Source organism: Aulonocara sp. 'chitande type north' Nkhata Bay, linkage group LG8, assembly GCF_057382095.1.
Source record: "Aulonocara sp. 'chitande type north' Nkhata Bay isolate Kocher_YH1m ecotype deep benthic linkage group LG8, A_spYH_male_GT1.1, whole genome shotgun sequence".
In the NCBI taxonomy this organism is placed as follows: Eukaryota; Metazoa; Chordata; class Actinopteri; order Cichliformes; family Cichlidae; genus Aulonocara; species Aulonocara sp. 'chitande type north' Nkhata Bay.
Window position 1 is genome coordinate 18,708,489 of NC_141351.1, and position 18,323 is coordinate 18,726,811.

Here is an 18,323-nt window from a genome sequence, read left to right on the forward strand (position 1 = left end):
AAGTGCTGGGTAGTGGAAAGCAGTAATGCAACAGCTTAATCGGGCTGAGGGGAACGCACACATGCACTCACTCAAAGACACACACACTCTCTCTGCATCTCTGTCTCGCGCGTCTAGTCATCTCAAGACTTGTTTTCTCCATCCTGTTTTCTCTCTGCAGGCCTCCACCCACACATACTCATGAGCCGTTTTGTACTCAGTGGACACAGAGATAGTTGTTAAGTTCTGTTTAAATGGGTTTTTCCTTTACTGGCACGTCCATTAAGACAGATAAGTACACTAATAGATTATATATAAAACCGATACAAGGCGGACTGATTAGGTTTTTTTGGGGGGAGGTCTGTTGGAGCAGAGATTGTGTAATGTTAAGGGTATAGGTGGGAGGATGTCAGTTTGTTTTAAGGTTGAATGGTTGAGTATGCAGATGACTGTTTAGGGGTAGCTGTGTTTGCAAAACTGCACAAAATGCCAGTGGAAAATTTTATGAGAAATACAATCCACAAAATAGCAAAACCATCAAAGAATTCGTGCTTCCAATAAGCATTGTCTTTATGAGGTCATCTATTTTGCTGCTCTTTTAGGCTATACAGTCAATTTGAACTTCTTTGTACTTGACAACAGACTTTGGTTGACGAAAGATTTTCATATTTGTTTAGGTCACATGTAACATGGCTTGAAATATTCTTTAACTCAAGGCCCAAAACCCAGAGTTGGCTCTCTGAAAGAAATATTTGGCACCATGAGTCAATGTGGTATTTCACATCTAATGGTGTCGAAGAACTGTTACGCAACGCTGATGACACGGACACCTTTTCTCACACACAACAGTGGAAACCCAGATCTATGACTCAGCTTAATTTTTAAATAATTAAAATAAATAAATCAAAGCAAAGTGTAAATAAAATAAGTATCCACCACATCTGGAAAACTTTGGGTCCTCTTCTGAACTACGCTGTAAACTGGACCCTTAATTAAAGTAGTACAAACTTAAATATGGCAGCCCTTTAGTGCTATGAAATTGCCCCCCACGATTTTTAAAAGGATGAAGGCGTTAGTCTCGGGAAAGCTCAGCTAAAGCTAGTGTGTGATTTTACTGTGTACCAGAGAGGAAGATGAAAAACTCTATGCAAAGAGCCAGACCTCGTGCAAATTTTGAAAGTGGTCTTGAGGAAAGGCTCCCTGAGCTTTCAGAATTTTTCTTTGTACCTTACCATTTTCAGAAAAAATGCTTTTTGTTTGTTAAGCTACCTAACACTTAGCAAAGTTGACACAGAAACTAAGAAATGCATTTGCACCTTCATCAACTGCTCAATGAAGCCTCGTCAGAAATGGTGTCAGTGGAAGGGTGGCTGTCAAGAAGCCATTCTTAAGGAAGGGAAACAGACTGAAGTGTGTCAAATTACACAAGAACTGAAAATCAAAAGGTCTTCAATGTGTATGGAAGAGTTCAGGAGAGAGGTCCTACAGTAAAATACAGTGAAGGCACTGTCATGGTTTGGAGCTGCATGTCAACCAGTGGTGTTCGAGATCTTGTAAAAATTAATGGCAGTATGAAGTCAGATTTTTATCCAACATGCAATACCAACTGGAAAGCATCTGATTAGCAACAGCTTCATTTTTCAGCATCACAATGATCCCAAATACAATGCTAGGCTAGGATAGAAGGCCATACAACGGAACAAAATCAGTCATGGATTGACCTCCCCGGACGTCAACATTACTGAAACAGTGCGGGATCATTTTGACAGAGAACGTAACACAAGCGGCCAACATCCAAGGAAGAGCTTTGAATGCCCTTCAAGAAGCCTAGAGAACGATTCCTGATGGATATTTAAATGACAAGAAAGCTGCCTAAGAGAGTTCAAACTATGTTGAAGAATAAAGGCGGTCAGACCAAATATTGTCTGGATATTAAAACAGACTGTTTTTGTTTTATATACTGTATTTCTATGTATCTATGTATGAACTTTAAATAAATAGATCCAAACATTTTCCCAGCCAAAATAAATATTATATATATTTAATTGCAGGTGCTAACAATTTCTTGCAAGTTTAGTAAACCCTGGGCAGGTGAATCATTTGCTATATTAATCTCGCTTTAGCTAGCTGTTAGTATAAAAAAAAACATCCTAACTGCCTCTACAAGTGTACAAAAGCACTTTCACGACAGTTTTGTTGAATTTTTATAACGGCCAGATTGAAAATAAGAGTTTTTAAATAAACTAATGCATAAATTTGTTACCTGTTTACATCTCTAGTTGGAGTAAACAAGCTGCTGCTATGTATGGACATGACGGGGAAGTGGAAACGTATTTGAATACTAACACACAGCTGTTTTTTGTCTTTTTATGGGATTTATTTACAGTAACAAAAATATAGAATATCACCAACCTTATCCTTTAAACATGAGATGTTTCGCACATACACAGTTGACAGCAGAGACTGGTTTAAACTTGTTTATTTGGATCCTTTCTCCAAATCACGTCTGTAATTTTTCCATTTCACAAAATATTTACAAAAAAAGATACTTTTAGGTTTTTTTTTTTTCCTCTCTCTTTATCGTGGCTGTTGTAACAGCTACTTTTAAGGATGATGAACCATTGCTTACATCTTGCAGTCCAGTCTTTTAGAAAAAGTTCATGAAAAAAAAAAGAAGCTCCTCCCACCCTTCGTTTCTTTCGTACACTCATTTTAAAACAGCATACAGTTTCTTCTCCCCCATTGTTCTTCATCTGAGTGCTTTTAGAAAAACAAACAACAAACTAAACCTCTTCCTTGCATGCTTTCAGCTGCAAACAGGAAGCCAAGAGCTTGTGTGCTTATTGAGAGGAAGTGACATCTTTGCCCTGCAGGAAGTACAATTACAGCATCATCAGATCGTCCAGATGCCTGATTAGTTTGGTCTCCCCAGTCTTGCCCTTTTCTCTAAAATAGTAGAGTCTCTGTAGGCAAGCGTTAAACGTACAAGTGTACCAAATAACACAAAGTCATTCATCACTAAATGGAAACAGTCTGTAATATTTTCTGTCCTGTGGCAGCAGGAAGGGAGTGCTAAGGATGCGGGCCGAATTCTCAAAAATGCAGAGGGCTGGGGTCAGCCGGCCCTTTAGACGCTGCTCTATTGTCCCTCTGTGGGTCAGCATCTGTAGTCCAGGCATAGCAAGGCGTCCACAAGTGCATTGTGGGTGTTCCATGGAAGAGCTTTTTGTGTTCAAGCTGTACGATCCATCCCTGAACTCAGCAAAGAAAGGAAGAAGTGCCATGACAATAAAAATAAAACGGACACGCAGGGACCGCAGTCCCTTTTTAAAGGATCTGTCAAACAAAGTCAGCTATGCGGAGAAAAATATGTTTGCTAATAACATAAGGCAATTGACCTCAGTACAACTGGAGGGGTGATTATATCAGAGAAACATGAGCTGAACGTGGAAAGCTCAACACTGCACGGTATAATCTCTTTTCCCTTTAGCCTCAGTGAGAAGCCTTGAAGAAGCATGAGAAGATTCTCTACTAAAAGTTAATTTCCTACCAATCCATCTCCTACTCTATAAATAAAAAAAGATGCATCTCCTCGTCTCCTCTTCAGGCTTCTCTTCCTTGTTTCTGTGTAAAATGCTGAGCTGAGTTTCACCAGCCTGTTTATGCATTTTACGTATAATACACTACATGAAAACACGGACCAAAATTAAAGAAAGGAAGAAAATAAAAACAAAGAGATCAACCCTGCCCCCGAATGTGTGTGCGCGTATGTGTGTAGATATAAACAATTATTTTAATATGTGTATAGTATAATCGTATTGTGTCTATTCCCGTTAGTAAGTCTGTAAAGGTGTGCTATTTTGGTGCCTGTCTCTATATCTGTGTGTGTGTGTGTGTGTGTTTGCTCTGTTAACTGGTGACGTAGTGCTTTGTAGAGGGCTGCCCATACAGCCCGTAGAAATCTGCATGTCTGTGTGTCTGTGAGGCGTCTATCCAGTCCCTCACTGCCAAGCCCTGCATGGACGGACCTCCGGAAGCCAGGCCAGGAGGAGGGGGGTAGTCCTGGGCACTGACCCAGGGAAAAGAGCCCGAGCGTGGATACGGAGGGTGGCTGCGGTGGCCTGACACAGAGGGCACTCCAGAGCAGTAGCAGTTATCCATCGTGCACACCAGAATCTTGCGACCGCCATACTGAGGGAGCACTGCCTGCTGGGAGGAGTGCGAGGAACTGCTGCCTCCAGGAGGGAAGTGAGAGGAGCCGAATACAGAGCCTGAATGGTGATTAGTCAACGAGCCACTCCCGCTTCCCGTCCCGCCGCTCTCGCTGATGTGAGGCGGGCCACAGGGTCCGAGAGCCTGCTGATTGGTGGACTGGCCTTCTCCAGAGGCAGAGCTGGACCCCAGGTAGGGCTGTTTGGCTAACGACGAGGAAGAAGATGAGGAAGAGGAGGACGAGTCTTTGAAACCCGGTGCGGCATTTTTTCCGCCGTTCCCATTTCCCTCTGGGAAAGCAGTGGAATGTTTCCGTTTCTCTGCACCAGAGCCAGAGCTCTGACCGCTGGGATAGGCGGGAACAGACTGCAGGAAGGTCGAGGGAGGGGTGAGGGGAGCTACGAGACGAGAGAGAGAAAGTGCGAAATGAGAAGAGGTAAGTGGTAATTAAAAGAAAAACACTTCCATGACGGTCGTGCCCTGCATTAAAAGCTAACAGGTGTATTTCATTTTCTCACCTTCAAGTGTTCTTTTCAAGCTCTTCTCTCTTTTTGAGATCTCAGAAAGGAAAAGTTTAGAGTTGAGATTCCCAACTTTGTAAGGAGGGAGACTGCTGCCCACACATGCCTGAGATCTGCAACAAGTGCGAGGAGACGGGGTTCATGATAAGGTGTTTGCTTGGAAACATCTCCAAAATAATTCAATAAATAAAAATCATTGTATGAAGACCGTTTGCTCACCTGTCTGTGAGGATTTTAACAGGCTTGGTGTTTTTCATGAAGCTCAGCTCCTCCGCCTTCCCGAAGGCAGTCTGGATGGAGCTCAGCAGCTTCTGGGCCTCGTGGCGCTGCTCCCCGAGAGCTAAAACCTGGGCTGCGTTCTCCTGACAAAACCGAGCCTGAGCCCGATCCAGAGCCTCCAGTGTCCGACCGAGATCCTCCTCCAGGAGCTGGTGCATCCGCTGGTACTGCAGGCGCACCTCCTCTTTCAGCTCACATACCCTGTCCTGTAAAATAAACACACACACACACACACACCAATCAAAATTTCCTAAAGATTTTATAGAGCCATAAAAGAGAAAACGCGCCCACGGAGTGACGTGCAAAAACATACCTCCACCACACACTTGTCTGAGTCGAGTTTGCAAAGCTGTTCCTCAATCTCCTGCACTCGCTCCTCCACGCGTTCCTGCTGTCTTAACAGGTTTTGCTGTGAGGTGAGAAGGACAGAAAATAAATAAAGAACGCCTTGTGGCCTTGTGACCTCGGTCAGCTACTAGCATCCCCTCCCCAAGCCTGAGATATTAGGATCCGGGAGTGGGCTAATTTAGTCTCCATCGAACACACAATCCCTGTGGGGGAGGAAGGAGGGGGATGCAGTCATAGCAACCAGCAGCTATTTTGTGTTTGCATTAGCGAGTGAAGACTAATGTTGGGGGAGCCGGGGGCAGCGAGCAGAGATAGATAAATGGGCAGAAAAAGCTCCGGCAGCTTCGCTCTCCCCTTGGTGCAACTCCTCTTCCTCTATTCTGCCTTTTCTTTCTAAAAGACACACACTCAAACAGAGGAGGCTGCTCTGCGAGCTATGGCAATGTTGTGGCAACAGCGTCTGTTTTTTCTGGGATGATGATGATGATGAAGATGATGGCATGTGAAGAAATAAAGGCCGAGCTGAGTTTTATCCGGCTCAGCTTGTGGCCAAAATTTACAGAAAAGAAGGAATAAATGGCTCCGTGCGAGACCAACAATCCTTTGCATAAATTTTGGATAGCGGGAATGCCATTGACACAGATTTGATGATCCCTTCGTGTTGCTAATATTTAATGGGAAATATAAATAACCCTCACTCAACATTTAATGGAGCGTATTGATAAGATGGTGCTGACATGGCTACAGCCCTTTTTGCTTCTTGGTCAGGTGTGCTAAGTGCCGGTTTCAGCTACATGCCAACATGCTCGCAATGACAATGCTAGAATAGTTATCCTATGCAGGTGTATTGTTTGGCAAGTCGATCATTTAGTGAACTGTGTGACCAGGGGGGCACAGGTTTGTGAAATTCAGGGCTGACACCTGTGTTTAAAAGAGCAATTTGACCGACATTTTTCTGTTCTTGTTTTGAATCGTCATTTTCTGTCTGAGAAAATTAAAGTACTGCTAGTGTTTAAGCTTTTCACCACACCATCTCTGAATAAAAATAAATACATGGCATTAATGTTGGTAAATGTTGTCCTGCTTACTGGCGATAGTTCACGATGCATTTGTGCATTCAACTTTTACTCATTAGTGTTAAAAATGTGTAAGTAAAATCAAATGAATTTCAATAGTAGAATTTTTTTTAAGTCTATAAATTATTCATAAATAGGTTAAATCTTGCCCAAGGTGGTTCAACCTAGTAAGAGAATAAAGCCAAAGATTTCCCCCAATTAACCACCAAAATTTGCAAATACTCATATTTAAGGAGGATTAACCAGCAAATTTTCACTTTTGGCTCCATAGTGTAGTGGTTGACACGTTGCCCTTACATATTAAAGATCCCCAATTTGAAACCATAATTTTAGGGCACAGGTGTCAAACTCTAGGCCTTGAGGGCCACTGTCCTGCTTGTTTTCCAACTAGCCTGCCCTTGTAGCTTCTTATTGGCAAAAGCACACCTGATCCAGGTAATCAGCAGCAGGTAGGGCAGGGATATCTCAAAAACAAGCAGGATACAGGCCCTCGAGGACTGGAGTTTGACACCCCTGCCTTAGGGGGTCATAAGCTAGTGCTTTTCTAGTGCCGATCCCAAACCTCTGATTAATGGGAGGATTGTGTTGGGAAGGGCATCCAGTGTAAAACTGTACTAAAATAAAAACAGATTCATTTGCTGTAGCATTTTATGAATAAAAGAAAAATCAGAAATAAAAGAGCAGATGAAAAAAGTTTAATGATTTAACAATGAATGTGGCATCCGCCAGCTGTAAAATTTTAGCCCAAGATGTTCAACATATAAATTTTGAACATACGGAGTTTGAAATTTGAACAGTTTAGTTTTGCTGATGCCATTATTTTATTTATTTATTTTTTTGTTTATTATGTAAAAAAAATAAATAAATAAAAATAAATCTTCCTTTATGAAATCTAACATCACAGTGCAAAGAGGCTTATTAAGAGTTTATCATGTTATCTCTTAGATTAGCATAAAACTGATGTAAAACAACAAAAAAACATCAGATTGTGAAATCAGTAAACGACATACTATTGGATGATATGGGCTTAAGCTGATAGATCTGTGCATCTCCAAAAGCCATCCACCCATTTTCTTCCGCTTATCTGGGGCTGGATCGTGGGGGCAGCAGCCTAAGCAGAGAATCCCAGACCACCCTCCTCCTCCAGCTTGTCCTGGGGAACACCAAGCCATTCCCAGGCCAGCCGAGAGATATAATCTGACCTGGGGCCTCCTCCCAGTGGGACATGCCCGGAACACCTCGGATCCTCGTCAGATTTTCTTTTTTGTGTTTTTAAATGTATGTGTTGTTTAATGTGTGGATATGCTGCAAATCAATTTCCCATTGGGGACAATAAAAGTACCTTTGACCAGACAGCCAAATCACCTCAACTAGGTCCTTTCGATGTGGCTAGTGGCTCTACTAAGAGCCCTTATGGGATGGCTGAACTTCTTACCCCATCTCTATGAGACAGGCCAGGCACTTTTCGGCGACCATAGGTGCGGGTAGGGGTACAGATTGACCAGTAGATCAGGAGCTTCGCTTTTACACTCAGCTCTTCTTTCACCGCGACGGACTGGCACAGCATTCACACGACTCATGCCACAGCAGCAATCCGTCTGTCGCGCACTTGCTCACGTAACTAACGAACAATACCCCGAGATACTTGAACGTCTCCACTTAGGGCAGAAATGGAGTGGGTACTGCACCCCTTATCAGCTGAGGACCATGGCCTCAGACTTTGAGGAGCTGATTCTCAGTCCAGCTGCTTCACACTCAGCTGCAAACTGCTCCAGTGTGAGTTAGAGGCCACCACTGGATGAAGCCAACAGAACCACGTCATCTGCAAAAAGGAGAGATAAGATTCTGAGACCACCCAATTGGACACATGTAGACTGGTTGGGCAAACTCCCATGCACCCTGAAGTATTCTCGAGAGGGTAAAGAGGTGGTCCACTGTTCCGTGATCGGTACGAAAACTGCATTGTTCCAACTTTATCTGACGTTTGACTTTCTGACAAACTCTGCTTTCCAGCACACTGGCATAGACTTTACCAGGGAGGCTGAGGAGTGTGATCCCCCTATATTTGGAGCACACACTCTATTGCCCCTTCATCAAGATGGGAACCACCATCTCCAGTTTGCCAATTCAGACGCACTACCCCTGATTGCCATGCAATATTGTAGAGGCGTGTCAACTAAGATAACCCTACAACATCCAGAGCCATCAGGAACTCGGGGCAAACCTCATCTATCCCATGGGCCCTGTTTAACTGCCTCAGTGACTCCACCCCCTTGTCCCCAGACTCTTCTTCCTCTACGGAAGATCTGGCAGTGGGATAAGGCCCTCAAAGTATTCCCTCCACTGCCCGACAATCCATTTTTTTCAAAGCCCAAGCCATGTGTTGAGGTGACCCTGACTATAGCTAGCCAATACCTCTCAACCTCACGCACTAGCTCAGGCTCCTTCCCCATCAGACAGGTGACATTCCATGTCCCAATCGCTAGACTCGGTAGCTGGGATCAGTCCACCAGGGTCTCTGCCCCTGGCCGCCACCCTGCACACATTGCACCCCATAAGCTAACATTTGTTAATTAGTACTAAAATTAGCAGTGTAATCTAATAATGATACCAATGGACGTCAGTAACACACTAAATGAGTCTGTGTTACGTTGTCCTTCAAATTCTCCTACCATCAAGAGTTGAGCAACTAACCCTGGCTCAGGGGTAAATCTTAGGCCTCTGGAGGTTCTTATATATCTGATATCATGATGTGTAGCAATGGGCTATGCATCTAGAACCTGTTACACATCACTTAAAATTCATTGGAAGAACAAGTCATGGATATGCATAAAAAGTGTATTATGCACTGTGCCGAGCAACCACTGGGCAACAGCCTAAAGTAACCCATTTTCAGCATATATACACCCCCCCCCCTTATTCTTTATTACTTTGTAACTTTTTTCAGTGGGATTAAAATTATCACTTTGCTTTTTTTTGTCTACCAACTTACTATGACACAATCTCTAAACCTAAAAAAATAATAAAATAAAATTTGAATAACTGGGAAATGATATCTGTAGACATAATCTCATTTTCTGATTGGCTCATCAGACAACAATTTGGGATGATAGTGCTTAGCTCATACATTTGTGAGTGCCATCCATGAATAAATAAGCAAATATATGTTTAATATAAGACTGGTTAATAAAAAAATGCTTTGAGGTACAGCATAAAGAGAGAAATAACAAATACAACCAAATTGGGGACGGGACTAGGATAAAAGCATGTCTAAAGAGACTTTAAGGTATTAAATGATCACCAAATGAATGACATTCAACCTAAAATGTGTATGCACCCAAGGATTAGCAAACCTCATGGTGGTCACCATAATGCTTAGGATTCATCCTCTGGTGAGCATGAATAACTTTCAGTATTCAACAGTCAGACAGCCTTAATTAAAGGATGAGTCTGTCATTAGCTTGGCATGCCATTAATCATTTGTTTTTCCTCAGGCTGAAGGTTTATTCACATACAACCACCACAATCATCATCGTCACTGCGCAGTCATTCTAGCCAACAGCAGCTGCTTTTATCATTAGTGATCAGCTGCTGTAGAGGCTGATAGGAATGAAAACCTCCTGGGCCTCAGCAGCACATGGTTGGGAATTGCTGCCCTAGATATCTCTCTCTCTCTCTCACACACACACACACACACACACACACACACACACACACACACACACACACACACACACACACACACACACACACAGTTGGCATGGTTAGATCCAGGACGGTGACCTGGTTGTGCTGACTGATTGAGTTAGGCTCTGAGCAGAAGCCAGAGGGGGAAAAACAGGGTCGAAGAAGCTGAGGCTTTGCAGAGAACCTCTCAGGGAGGAAGGGAGGGAGGAAACAGGGGGTATTGAAGAGGGGAGGGGGCTTTTTAGTTGTCATTTCACCACAGTGTCTTTTCCATCAGAACCACCAGAGCAGGAGAACGGGGCCAGAGGGAAGGTCGGTCCTCACCGGGAGTGACTGGTGGATGGTGTTAGGGAGGTGAATTTGTTGGAGGGGGACTGATGGAGGTGAAGAGCAGGGTGGGGCCTGTAGGGTTGTGTGTATGTGTGAAAGGGAGGGGTGGTTCCTCTCTGCAAGCCTTAAATCACATTCAACATGGAGGATCTGCTAGTAGTTAATACATGTAGACAAATATCTAAAATATTTATGGACTGGGGCTGTGAATGAGCTCAGTGACATTAGATTTTTTTTTTCCTGTTTGCATCATCTTAAAAACATGGTCAACCACCCAGATGAGATACAATTTACCTCGTGGTCTATTTATTCAGAGACAGCTTCTGCTCTTTTATTTCATAAAATATAAATTTTTAATGAGGTTAAAGTCTGGTTGATGCTGTATTTTTAAAGCGGCTAGTGAGACATTTTACAGTGTAACAAGAAGAGAGTTTGTAATTGACTTCTAACCTAGTGCAGCATTTTTTTTACTGTAGGGTTTTTTCCGGGCTCAGAACTGTTCATTTATAGTAAGGGCCAAGACATTTCTGACCGTTTATATAATAAAGATGTGCAATTATATTTGATTAAATTAAACGTGGTCAACAGAAAGTTGGCAGGAAAAATAATTTGACTATACTGGAGATCTTTTTGTTTAGATCTGGCTAAAATGTGTTTGAGGGCCCAAAAAACATGAGCACAGGAACCAGTTTCGGCAGGCCTTACAATCAAACTCGGCCCCAATCCTGGCAGATCAGCTAATCTAAATGCCAGCCCACATCAGCTGATATCCTTTACACATCCATAAATCTCATATAAGACGCTCTATTAAAGCTGCTTTAGCCCTGCATCTGCAAGCCGCTTTGCAACCCTTCTTCACCCCAGCTCCTTCATATATTTAGTATCATATCTGTTGTTACTGAAGGTCTTGCTTGAATGCAAACCTTCCAAAAAACCTTCTACAATTATAGGAGCCAACAAGCAGTGGGTGTCGGGAGCCCTGTACTTGTAAATGCCAAGGCAGGTGAATGGCTGAGCCATCTCTTGTGAATTCAAAGACTTAAACTGGTTTTCCCTGTAGTTCTGGACTGTTGGCTAAGGAAAATAAAGCATATGAAGCCACCACCATGTGGGTATTTTCACCTTATCTGTATATTTTACACTCCATGCAATTTGTAGATTAATGGACTGACAATCTATTAACCTATTATTAGTGAAGCTATTTCTAAATAGAGTATCACACCTGTGGGATCACTGACAAATTAGCATCTACTTGGTTCATTTACAGCTAGCAGTAGTACGACTAAAAAAAAAAAAAAAAATATTTGCAGACCACTCTGTGCTCCATGGAAACTATGGACTACTAATGGGGCAATCTGCTTGCAGGACCCTCTTTGTTACCCAATTCGCCTAAAAACTACCACCAATCAACTGGCAACCAGTTGGGGAACAAACCTCATATGGTTGCCTTTGGTTTGCTGACCGGTCTTTAGACCAGTGTGACTGAGGCCTTAGAGATTCATGTGTGATGGGTTATTCAACTGTGTATTTTATGCTGCACATCCATGAATTTGTCTAAAGCCCATCTAAACCACAGATCTTGTTTCTCGTCGGTAACCCACGCTAACCCTTTCATCATCCAACATCATGTAATGAGCGCCATGTTTTGTGTCACTGCCCAGAAACCTTGGATGTAAATTGGCTTGTAGCTAAATCTGGTACAAAGCATCTTTTCTCTTATAGGATTAATGTTTTTGTGCATGGTCCCACGAATGAAACTAAACAGAATGCTTGTGTGTTTTTTTCTTAACCTGTAAGACGTTTCCTTCTTCACATATTCAGGTCACTGACACAGATTAAAGGTCAATAAACATCAGGCCACAATAGTGTATTTTAGTAAAAATGCAAATATGACAGATTTTAACAGTACAACTTCTAAATTTAGCCCACCTGAGAGTCATTTGTGCGCTACAGGTGACTGATTTACTATACGTAAAGCTGAGTCATAGCATTACCAGCAGGAAAAATGCCCAACCATAACACGGTTGCCACCTAAACAGGGTGTTGGGTGAACTAAATGAGTCAGATGGAATTGGTTTTCACTCTGACTGGACGCGCCTGTCAACCACCCCTTCAAAAGAAAGAACAGAGGCTAGGAAACTCGCCCAGCCTCCGCTAGAACGAGCTGCAGTAAGCACCAACCCCTCAGGAAAGGAAGAGGTTAATAAAAAACCCCAAGTAGACCGCAGAATCAAGTGACGAATCACTTTAATCCCCCTTCCCCTCGTCTCTACTCCCACCCCTGCCGCACACAACTGGCGATCCCTGAGCTCGGATGCACCTGTGCTGGGGAGATAAGGCCCTCTGAGGGCCCCTCATTGTTCCACTCTCGACCACATTGTTTGTCATTCCAGCAGATGAGAACGGAGGCTGGAATGGATCACCACTGAAAAAATGCGAGATAGACCTGAAACACTTGAAATGCAACCATTTCTTAAAATGGGAAAGTGTTCTGTTATTGAAGACGGGATTGTGTAACGAGGTAAACAATCAACAACTTATTGTGGCAGCAGAAATCTCCACTTTAGATCTTAAATGTGGCACGGGAAGGCATTAAATATGCTCTTTGTTCTGCTGATGTTTGCTTGAAAGCTACAAAGTGGATGAAAAATGAGCTTGCAGGATGGTGTGATGCTGTTATAAAAGCCAGCACTTATTGATCTCTGATGAGCAGAGAGCAGTAAGTAGGGCTGAAACTATTGATTATTTTTTTGATTAATTGTTGTAGTCTATCAGCAAAATGTAGAAAATATTCGACAGACGATCCAATGTGACACCACTGATTTTTAAAAAAAAAAATCATAGTTAAATAGATTTTACAGATTTTACTAGCAAAAGTGCTTTTTTCCAGTAATTTTTGACCCCAAAATATATTCTAGCTTTATAATGTCCACTTAGTATAAATTAACCTATTACAATTTCTTCAAAGTCTTACAGCATTTATGAACTAAAATACTAAAAATTAGTTGCTTTTATCATTACTAACAACAAAACAAATAAACAAACAAAAAAAATTGTCAACTGAAGGAATCGGGGCTGTTATAAAGCAACTATTATTCATTTCTATGTTTACAATCATCTAGGTCTGGCCACAGGAAGCCACTGGAGATGGCAGAAAGAGCTGCATATGACTCTGAAGCCACAGGTTCAATACTCCTACTGGTTTCCTTTTAAATATCTTATCAACCACTCTGAGTAACGTACAAGACGTCAGTAGTTTTCTTTCCCCTGTTCTTATTCGAGTCACTTGAGCACATATAAGAAATGGAAAAAACAAGTGTTTAAAGTAAGCACACTGTATTCGTTTTCCCTTACTCTGATGTCATTGCGTCGCAGCTCCACATCAGTGACGGCGTGGCCGTGGCTGGGATGGCAACGGGCGAAGCAGCAGTACTGACACACAGCCGTCTGCTCGGCCTCGCAGTGGTACAGCCTGTACTCGTCGTGCTGGGGGCAGGTCCAGGCCTTCACCGCCTCCGCCTCCACCAACAGGTGCCCGAGGGCTGAGCACGGCTGCTGCAGGTGTGTCTGGACGTGTGACTGGCAGCACGGGGCGTTGCAGCGCAGGCAGACCTTCACGGCGGGGAGTGGGGGACCCCGGCGGCAGAGAATGCACTGCAGTGTCGGCGTGGTGGCCTTCTCCACGCTCAGGGCGTTGTACTTCTCAACTATGTTGGATAGTTTGTGGTTCTTCTCCAGGCTGGGCTTCTGGGTGTAAGCATGATTGCACTCGGGGCAGCGAGCCAGCGAGGAGTCTTTGGCCCAGGCCTCGCTGATGCAGCCCCGGCAGAAGTTGTGCTTGCAGGGCAGCTGGATGGGATCTGAGAACACGTGTAGGCAGATGGGGCAGATAAGCTCCTCCTCAAAACAGTTCCTCCATGTCTCAGCCATGTCAGAGGCCATCATGGTGCAGGCAGGCATACACTGGTTTCCACTCCTTTCAGACCTCTGTCTCTCTCACAGGAAACCTGACACTCTCAAACTGAGTCTCGCGAAAAAAAGAAAGAAGATAAAACCAGACCCAATGCCGCCCCTGAAAGATCAGTCTGTGTAGGCCGACCTTTGTGACCAAATTAGAGGAGTCTCCCTGACAGATGACGAGTATTGCTTATTACTGCAGCATGAAGGCAAAATTCCAGAAACCTGACCAGAGAAGGCTTCAGGCAAAAATGACAACACCTTGGTGATTTCAACACATGCAACAGGGGCTGACGTTATGCAGATTACAGTAAACTGTGCTTTCCTTTCCCCTAAATCACACACACACTCACACATACACACAAGCACTGGGCCTGCCTTCACTTCACAGCTTCTGTGTGTGTCTGTTTAAAGGCCTGCTGCAGGAAGCCAACAGCCTGTCTGCTACAGGTAAACCACGAAATGCAAACAAGGCACAGAGAATTAAGATCTACACAATTACCTGTACGACGAGGGAGAGACTCAATCTCTGTGTAGCACGGGAATAGACACTTGATCCTTTTCTGCCCTTACCTTCACAGCTCTCTTCCACTTAAACGCCGGATTATGACTGACTGTGGACAATTCAGACCAACAAACCATGCATGAAAACATGAAAAGCACGAGAAAGGACTGCTGGAGTCCACACCCTGATTACTATTCCCACACAGAAAGCTTTACAGAGAGAGAGAGAGAGAAAAAAAAAATAGCTGAACCTGTTTTATCGGGATCTCAAGGACGCTTGATTTCCTCTATAATCACAACGCAGCGCAATGCTTTTGTCCGCTGAATCATAAATAAGTATCCGAGTAGCCTCTACCAGCAATTTAATTATACATACAACCAGCGATGGTTTGGCAGTAGGCAGAAAAAGCTGTTTCAAAGGTCAGATGGAAAAACACAGGTACCTCCAGCCCTTCAATTTGACATAAAAGCGACATTTCCATTTGATGAATAACGCCTGCTATGTGGCACAGCTCGCATATCTGAACACAAGGCCGCAGCTTTTCTACCAGTTTTCAGTCGACAACAAAGGCCTTATAATCTCATTAAAAAGGAAATCATACCCGGGCCATCACATCGAGGCTGTTTACTGCATAGTTAATCGTTTTAATAGTCGAGTCCAGCTCTTGCGCACAAAACAAAGGGGTTTTTAGGATCCGCAGGAATGTTGGGCTGCTGTTGCAGAGCCAGAAACATCTATCAAATATCTCCTCACACAAAGATTACTAGTTCTCAGCTGTGGACCCCTTCATTTTATTTTATTTTACTTTGGTTTGTACCATTTCCCCCCCTACAGCCTTCAGCCAACAACATATTTATGTACTTCCTTATCTCGATTAAATCGCGTAAATTACCTCAGACGTCACCTCACCATTTTCTACCATAGCACAGGTACAGATAAACACTACATCCACTCCGCTTTCACACGAGGACAGTCGCTGCTAATATAACCTATGGTCATTATTTTTAGAAGCAGCCATATTTATATATTTAACTAAAAAAATTACAAAAAAAATACAAAAATATACCCTCCCGATCTTAAAGGGGACGTCGCGTTTCTGTCCTTGTTAGGGCTAGCTGTCATCAGCCATCTTGCAAATCCTCATTTTAAAAAAAGAAAGACAAAAAGTAGATATCCGCTGTGGAAACGCTGTAGGCTGTTTCACCAAAGCTGCTTTTCGATAGCTGTCCTACACAGACTCATCAACGCCACAGTCCCCTTTTCAGTAAAGAAAAATACGCATTTTCTCGGTATTGTACGTCCGAAGGAGCCGTCTGGCAGGAGTAATTTTCGTGGCTTGATGTGTCCCGTATGAGTCGACTCCGGGTTTCATAAAAATCCAACACGGTTGTGAATAATAATTTGTGTTATCTGCCCCCCTCCTGCTCCTCCTTTCTTTCTCTGTCTCTATCGGCCAGGGTTTAGAGAGAGGAGGAATGCAGGCGAGCTGAACTGAAGCAAAGTCAAGATAGCCATTACCTCGGGCAGCTTCCGGTGGTGATTTTCAAACTAAAAACAAGTTTCAGTGTAGTCGAAAATCACCACTAGGACCTTTTTCCTCGGAATTCTACCCTGGCCATTTTGGCATATTGGCCCTAATCCTCTTCTGCATTTTGAGAATAAAGTCTAACTTTCGATCTAAAAGTCAAAATATTATTTTCAGGATAAAGTCTAAATAACATTCTGAGGATGAAGTCGAAATGTAAAGATTAAAGTTATATTTTCAACACTAATAACTGCCATGGCTGGTAGATGAGTTAGTCAAATGATTTGATCAGCCATCTTATTGTGTCTAATAGAACATCTATTTTCCACCAAAGCGTAACTTTTGGGGTCCTTGCATCTATCCACTGCCAGTCTTTTTTTTTTAAGTACACATGTTTTTAAGTAGATTTTATTTAGTTTTTTTGGGTTCTATAGCATAAATTTGGTCATTTAATTTGGTCCACTATGGAAAATAACTTGACCTTTATTTTCAGAAGAAGATCTGTTTTCTTCAGTCTGAAGAAGAAGAACAGAATGATTCTTTATTGACAATTACTGAACATAGATTAAGTCAATTCAGTAAACCAATAAACCCATAATAGCTTCGTGCTGCCAGGTATTTTTATTTATTTATTTTTTCGTTTTTGGTACCAGGCTGCAAACGTGCTCTTTTAACACTGTTTGGTTGGGCATTTTAATATTGGAGTTCGGGGACTGACTGACTTTTGGAACCAGCCTCAAGTGACCATTAGATGAACTGCAGAGTTTTTATCATTTCTTTGTTGGTTTCATTTTTCAGTCATGGGTGATTTTTTTTTCTCTCTTTAAGCTCCTTGATGTTTATTTTGAAACCTCCTCGCACAAGCTTCCGTTCTGTTACACGCGCTCTCTGGCTGACCTGACGCATTTTCAATCCCCTTCTACTCTCCCTTCCTCCCGCTACTCAACCCGCTCCCCTCCATCCCTCCCTCCTTCCGGATCAACGCTACGGCCATCACGTGACCTGTCACTGAAGTGTGTCACGTTTTAACCGGGAGGAGATGAGGGACGAGCCGGGGAGGAAGGGCCGGGGATCGTACATACTAAAGGGCTTACAGCATTTGTTAAAGGCCTGGACTCTCTATTACCCGCTTGTGTGTGTGTGTGATTTATTCCTCACAGAGTAAAGGGACATTTAGGCGGAAACGGGATTTAAATAGTGATTTGTTCACTTTATTAATAAGTAACATGTGAGTATAATAGTAACAGTCTATAGTCAGTAAATGAAGGTTGCAATATTTGCCTGATGTTAAGTCCTGCTTTTAAAAATTTGAGTAAGGGTAGCTACAGAGGTATGCTCAGCGTATATTCATATGTTCATGAATAAGAAGTAGGCTAAAAGTCTATTTATAGGATTAAAGCTGGAACAATTAGTGACTAATAAGCTACAGTAATCTGGTTTTAGTACTATAGTCATTTTTAAAGAAAAGAATACCATGTTCTCCAGAGTGAATTTTATTCTTGTTGGTTTTGTTTATGTTCGAACGTTTGATATCATTAAAACCGCTTCGCTTTAAATATTTCAAAGCGTTCAAAGGCGCCCTCTTGTGCTCGGGTAGATTACAGCACTCTTTTCATTACTTTTTAAGTAAGTATATAAAATGTATTTAAATAGCACCTTTTAAGAAAAGCAAGCAAACAAATACAAAATATAATATAAGTGTTAAAACAACAACATTATCCACTAGTTTAAAGCAAGCCTATACTAAAAACTCTTTAACAGCTCTTTAAAAGTTTCAATAGCCACAGATCTCATATGCAATGGTAGTAGATTTCATAGTTTAGAAGTTGTAAATTCAAATCTACAGTCTAACCAAAACACTGGCAGGTTTTGATTAACCTGCGGATGCAAAGAACATAATAATC

The 18,323-nt window shown here is 42.6% G+C and overlaps 1 protein-coding gene across 1 annotated transcript; it reads right to left on the reverse strand.

The window, feature by feature from the left end:
- Positions 1–2,442: 2,442 nt before the first annotated feature.
- On the reverse strand, positions 2,443–16,406 carry trim8b (tripartite motif containing 8b). Its single transcript, XM_086304092.1, has 5 exons — positions 13,787–16,406; positions 5,305–5,400; positions 4,932–5,197; positions 4,710–4,825; positions 2,443–4,589 (listed from the first exon to the last, which is right to left on the reverse strand). Exons 1-5 carry the CDS (start codon positions 14,390–14,392, stop codon positions 3,889–3,891), a joined length of 1,785 nt encoding a protein of 594 aa, XP_086160218.1. The 5' UTR covers positions 14,393–16,406; the 3' UTR covers positions 2,443–3,888.
- Between the last annotated feature and the right edge of the window lie 1,917 nt (positions 16,407–18,323).

Bases quoted from the DNA above. Each gene is read 5' to 3' on its own strand.
- trim8b (XM_086304092.1), bottom strand. From the start codon at position 14,392: ATGCCTGCCTGCACCATGATGGCCTCTGACATGGCTGAGACATGGAGG. The intron at 5,401-13,786 runs GTAAGGGAAAAC...CTCACCTCACAG, and splicing joins TGCGACGCAATGACATCAGA to CAAAACCTGTTAAGACAGCA. The intron at 4,590-4,709 runs GTGAGAAAATGA...CTCGTCTCGTAG, and splicing joins CTTGAAAAGAACACTTGAAG to CTCCCCTCACCCCTCCCTCG.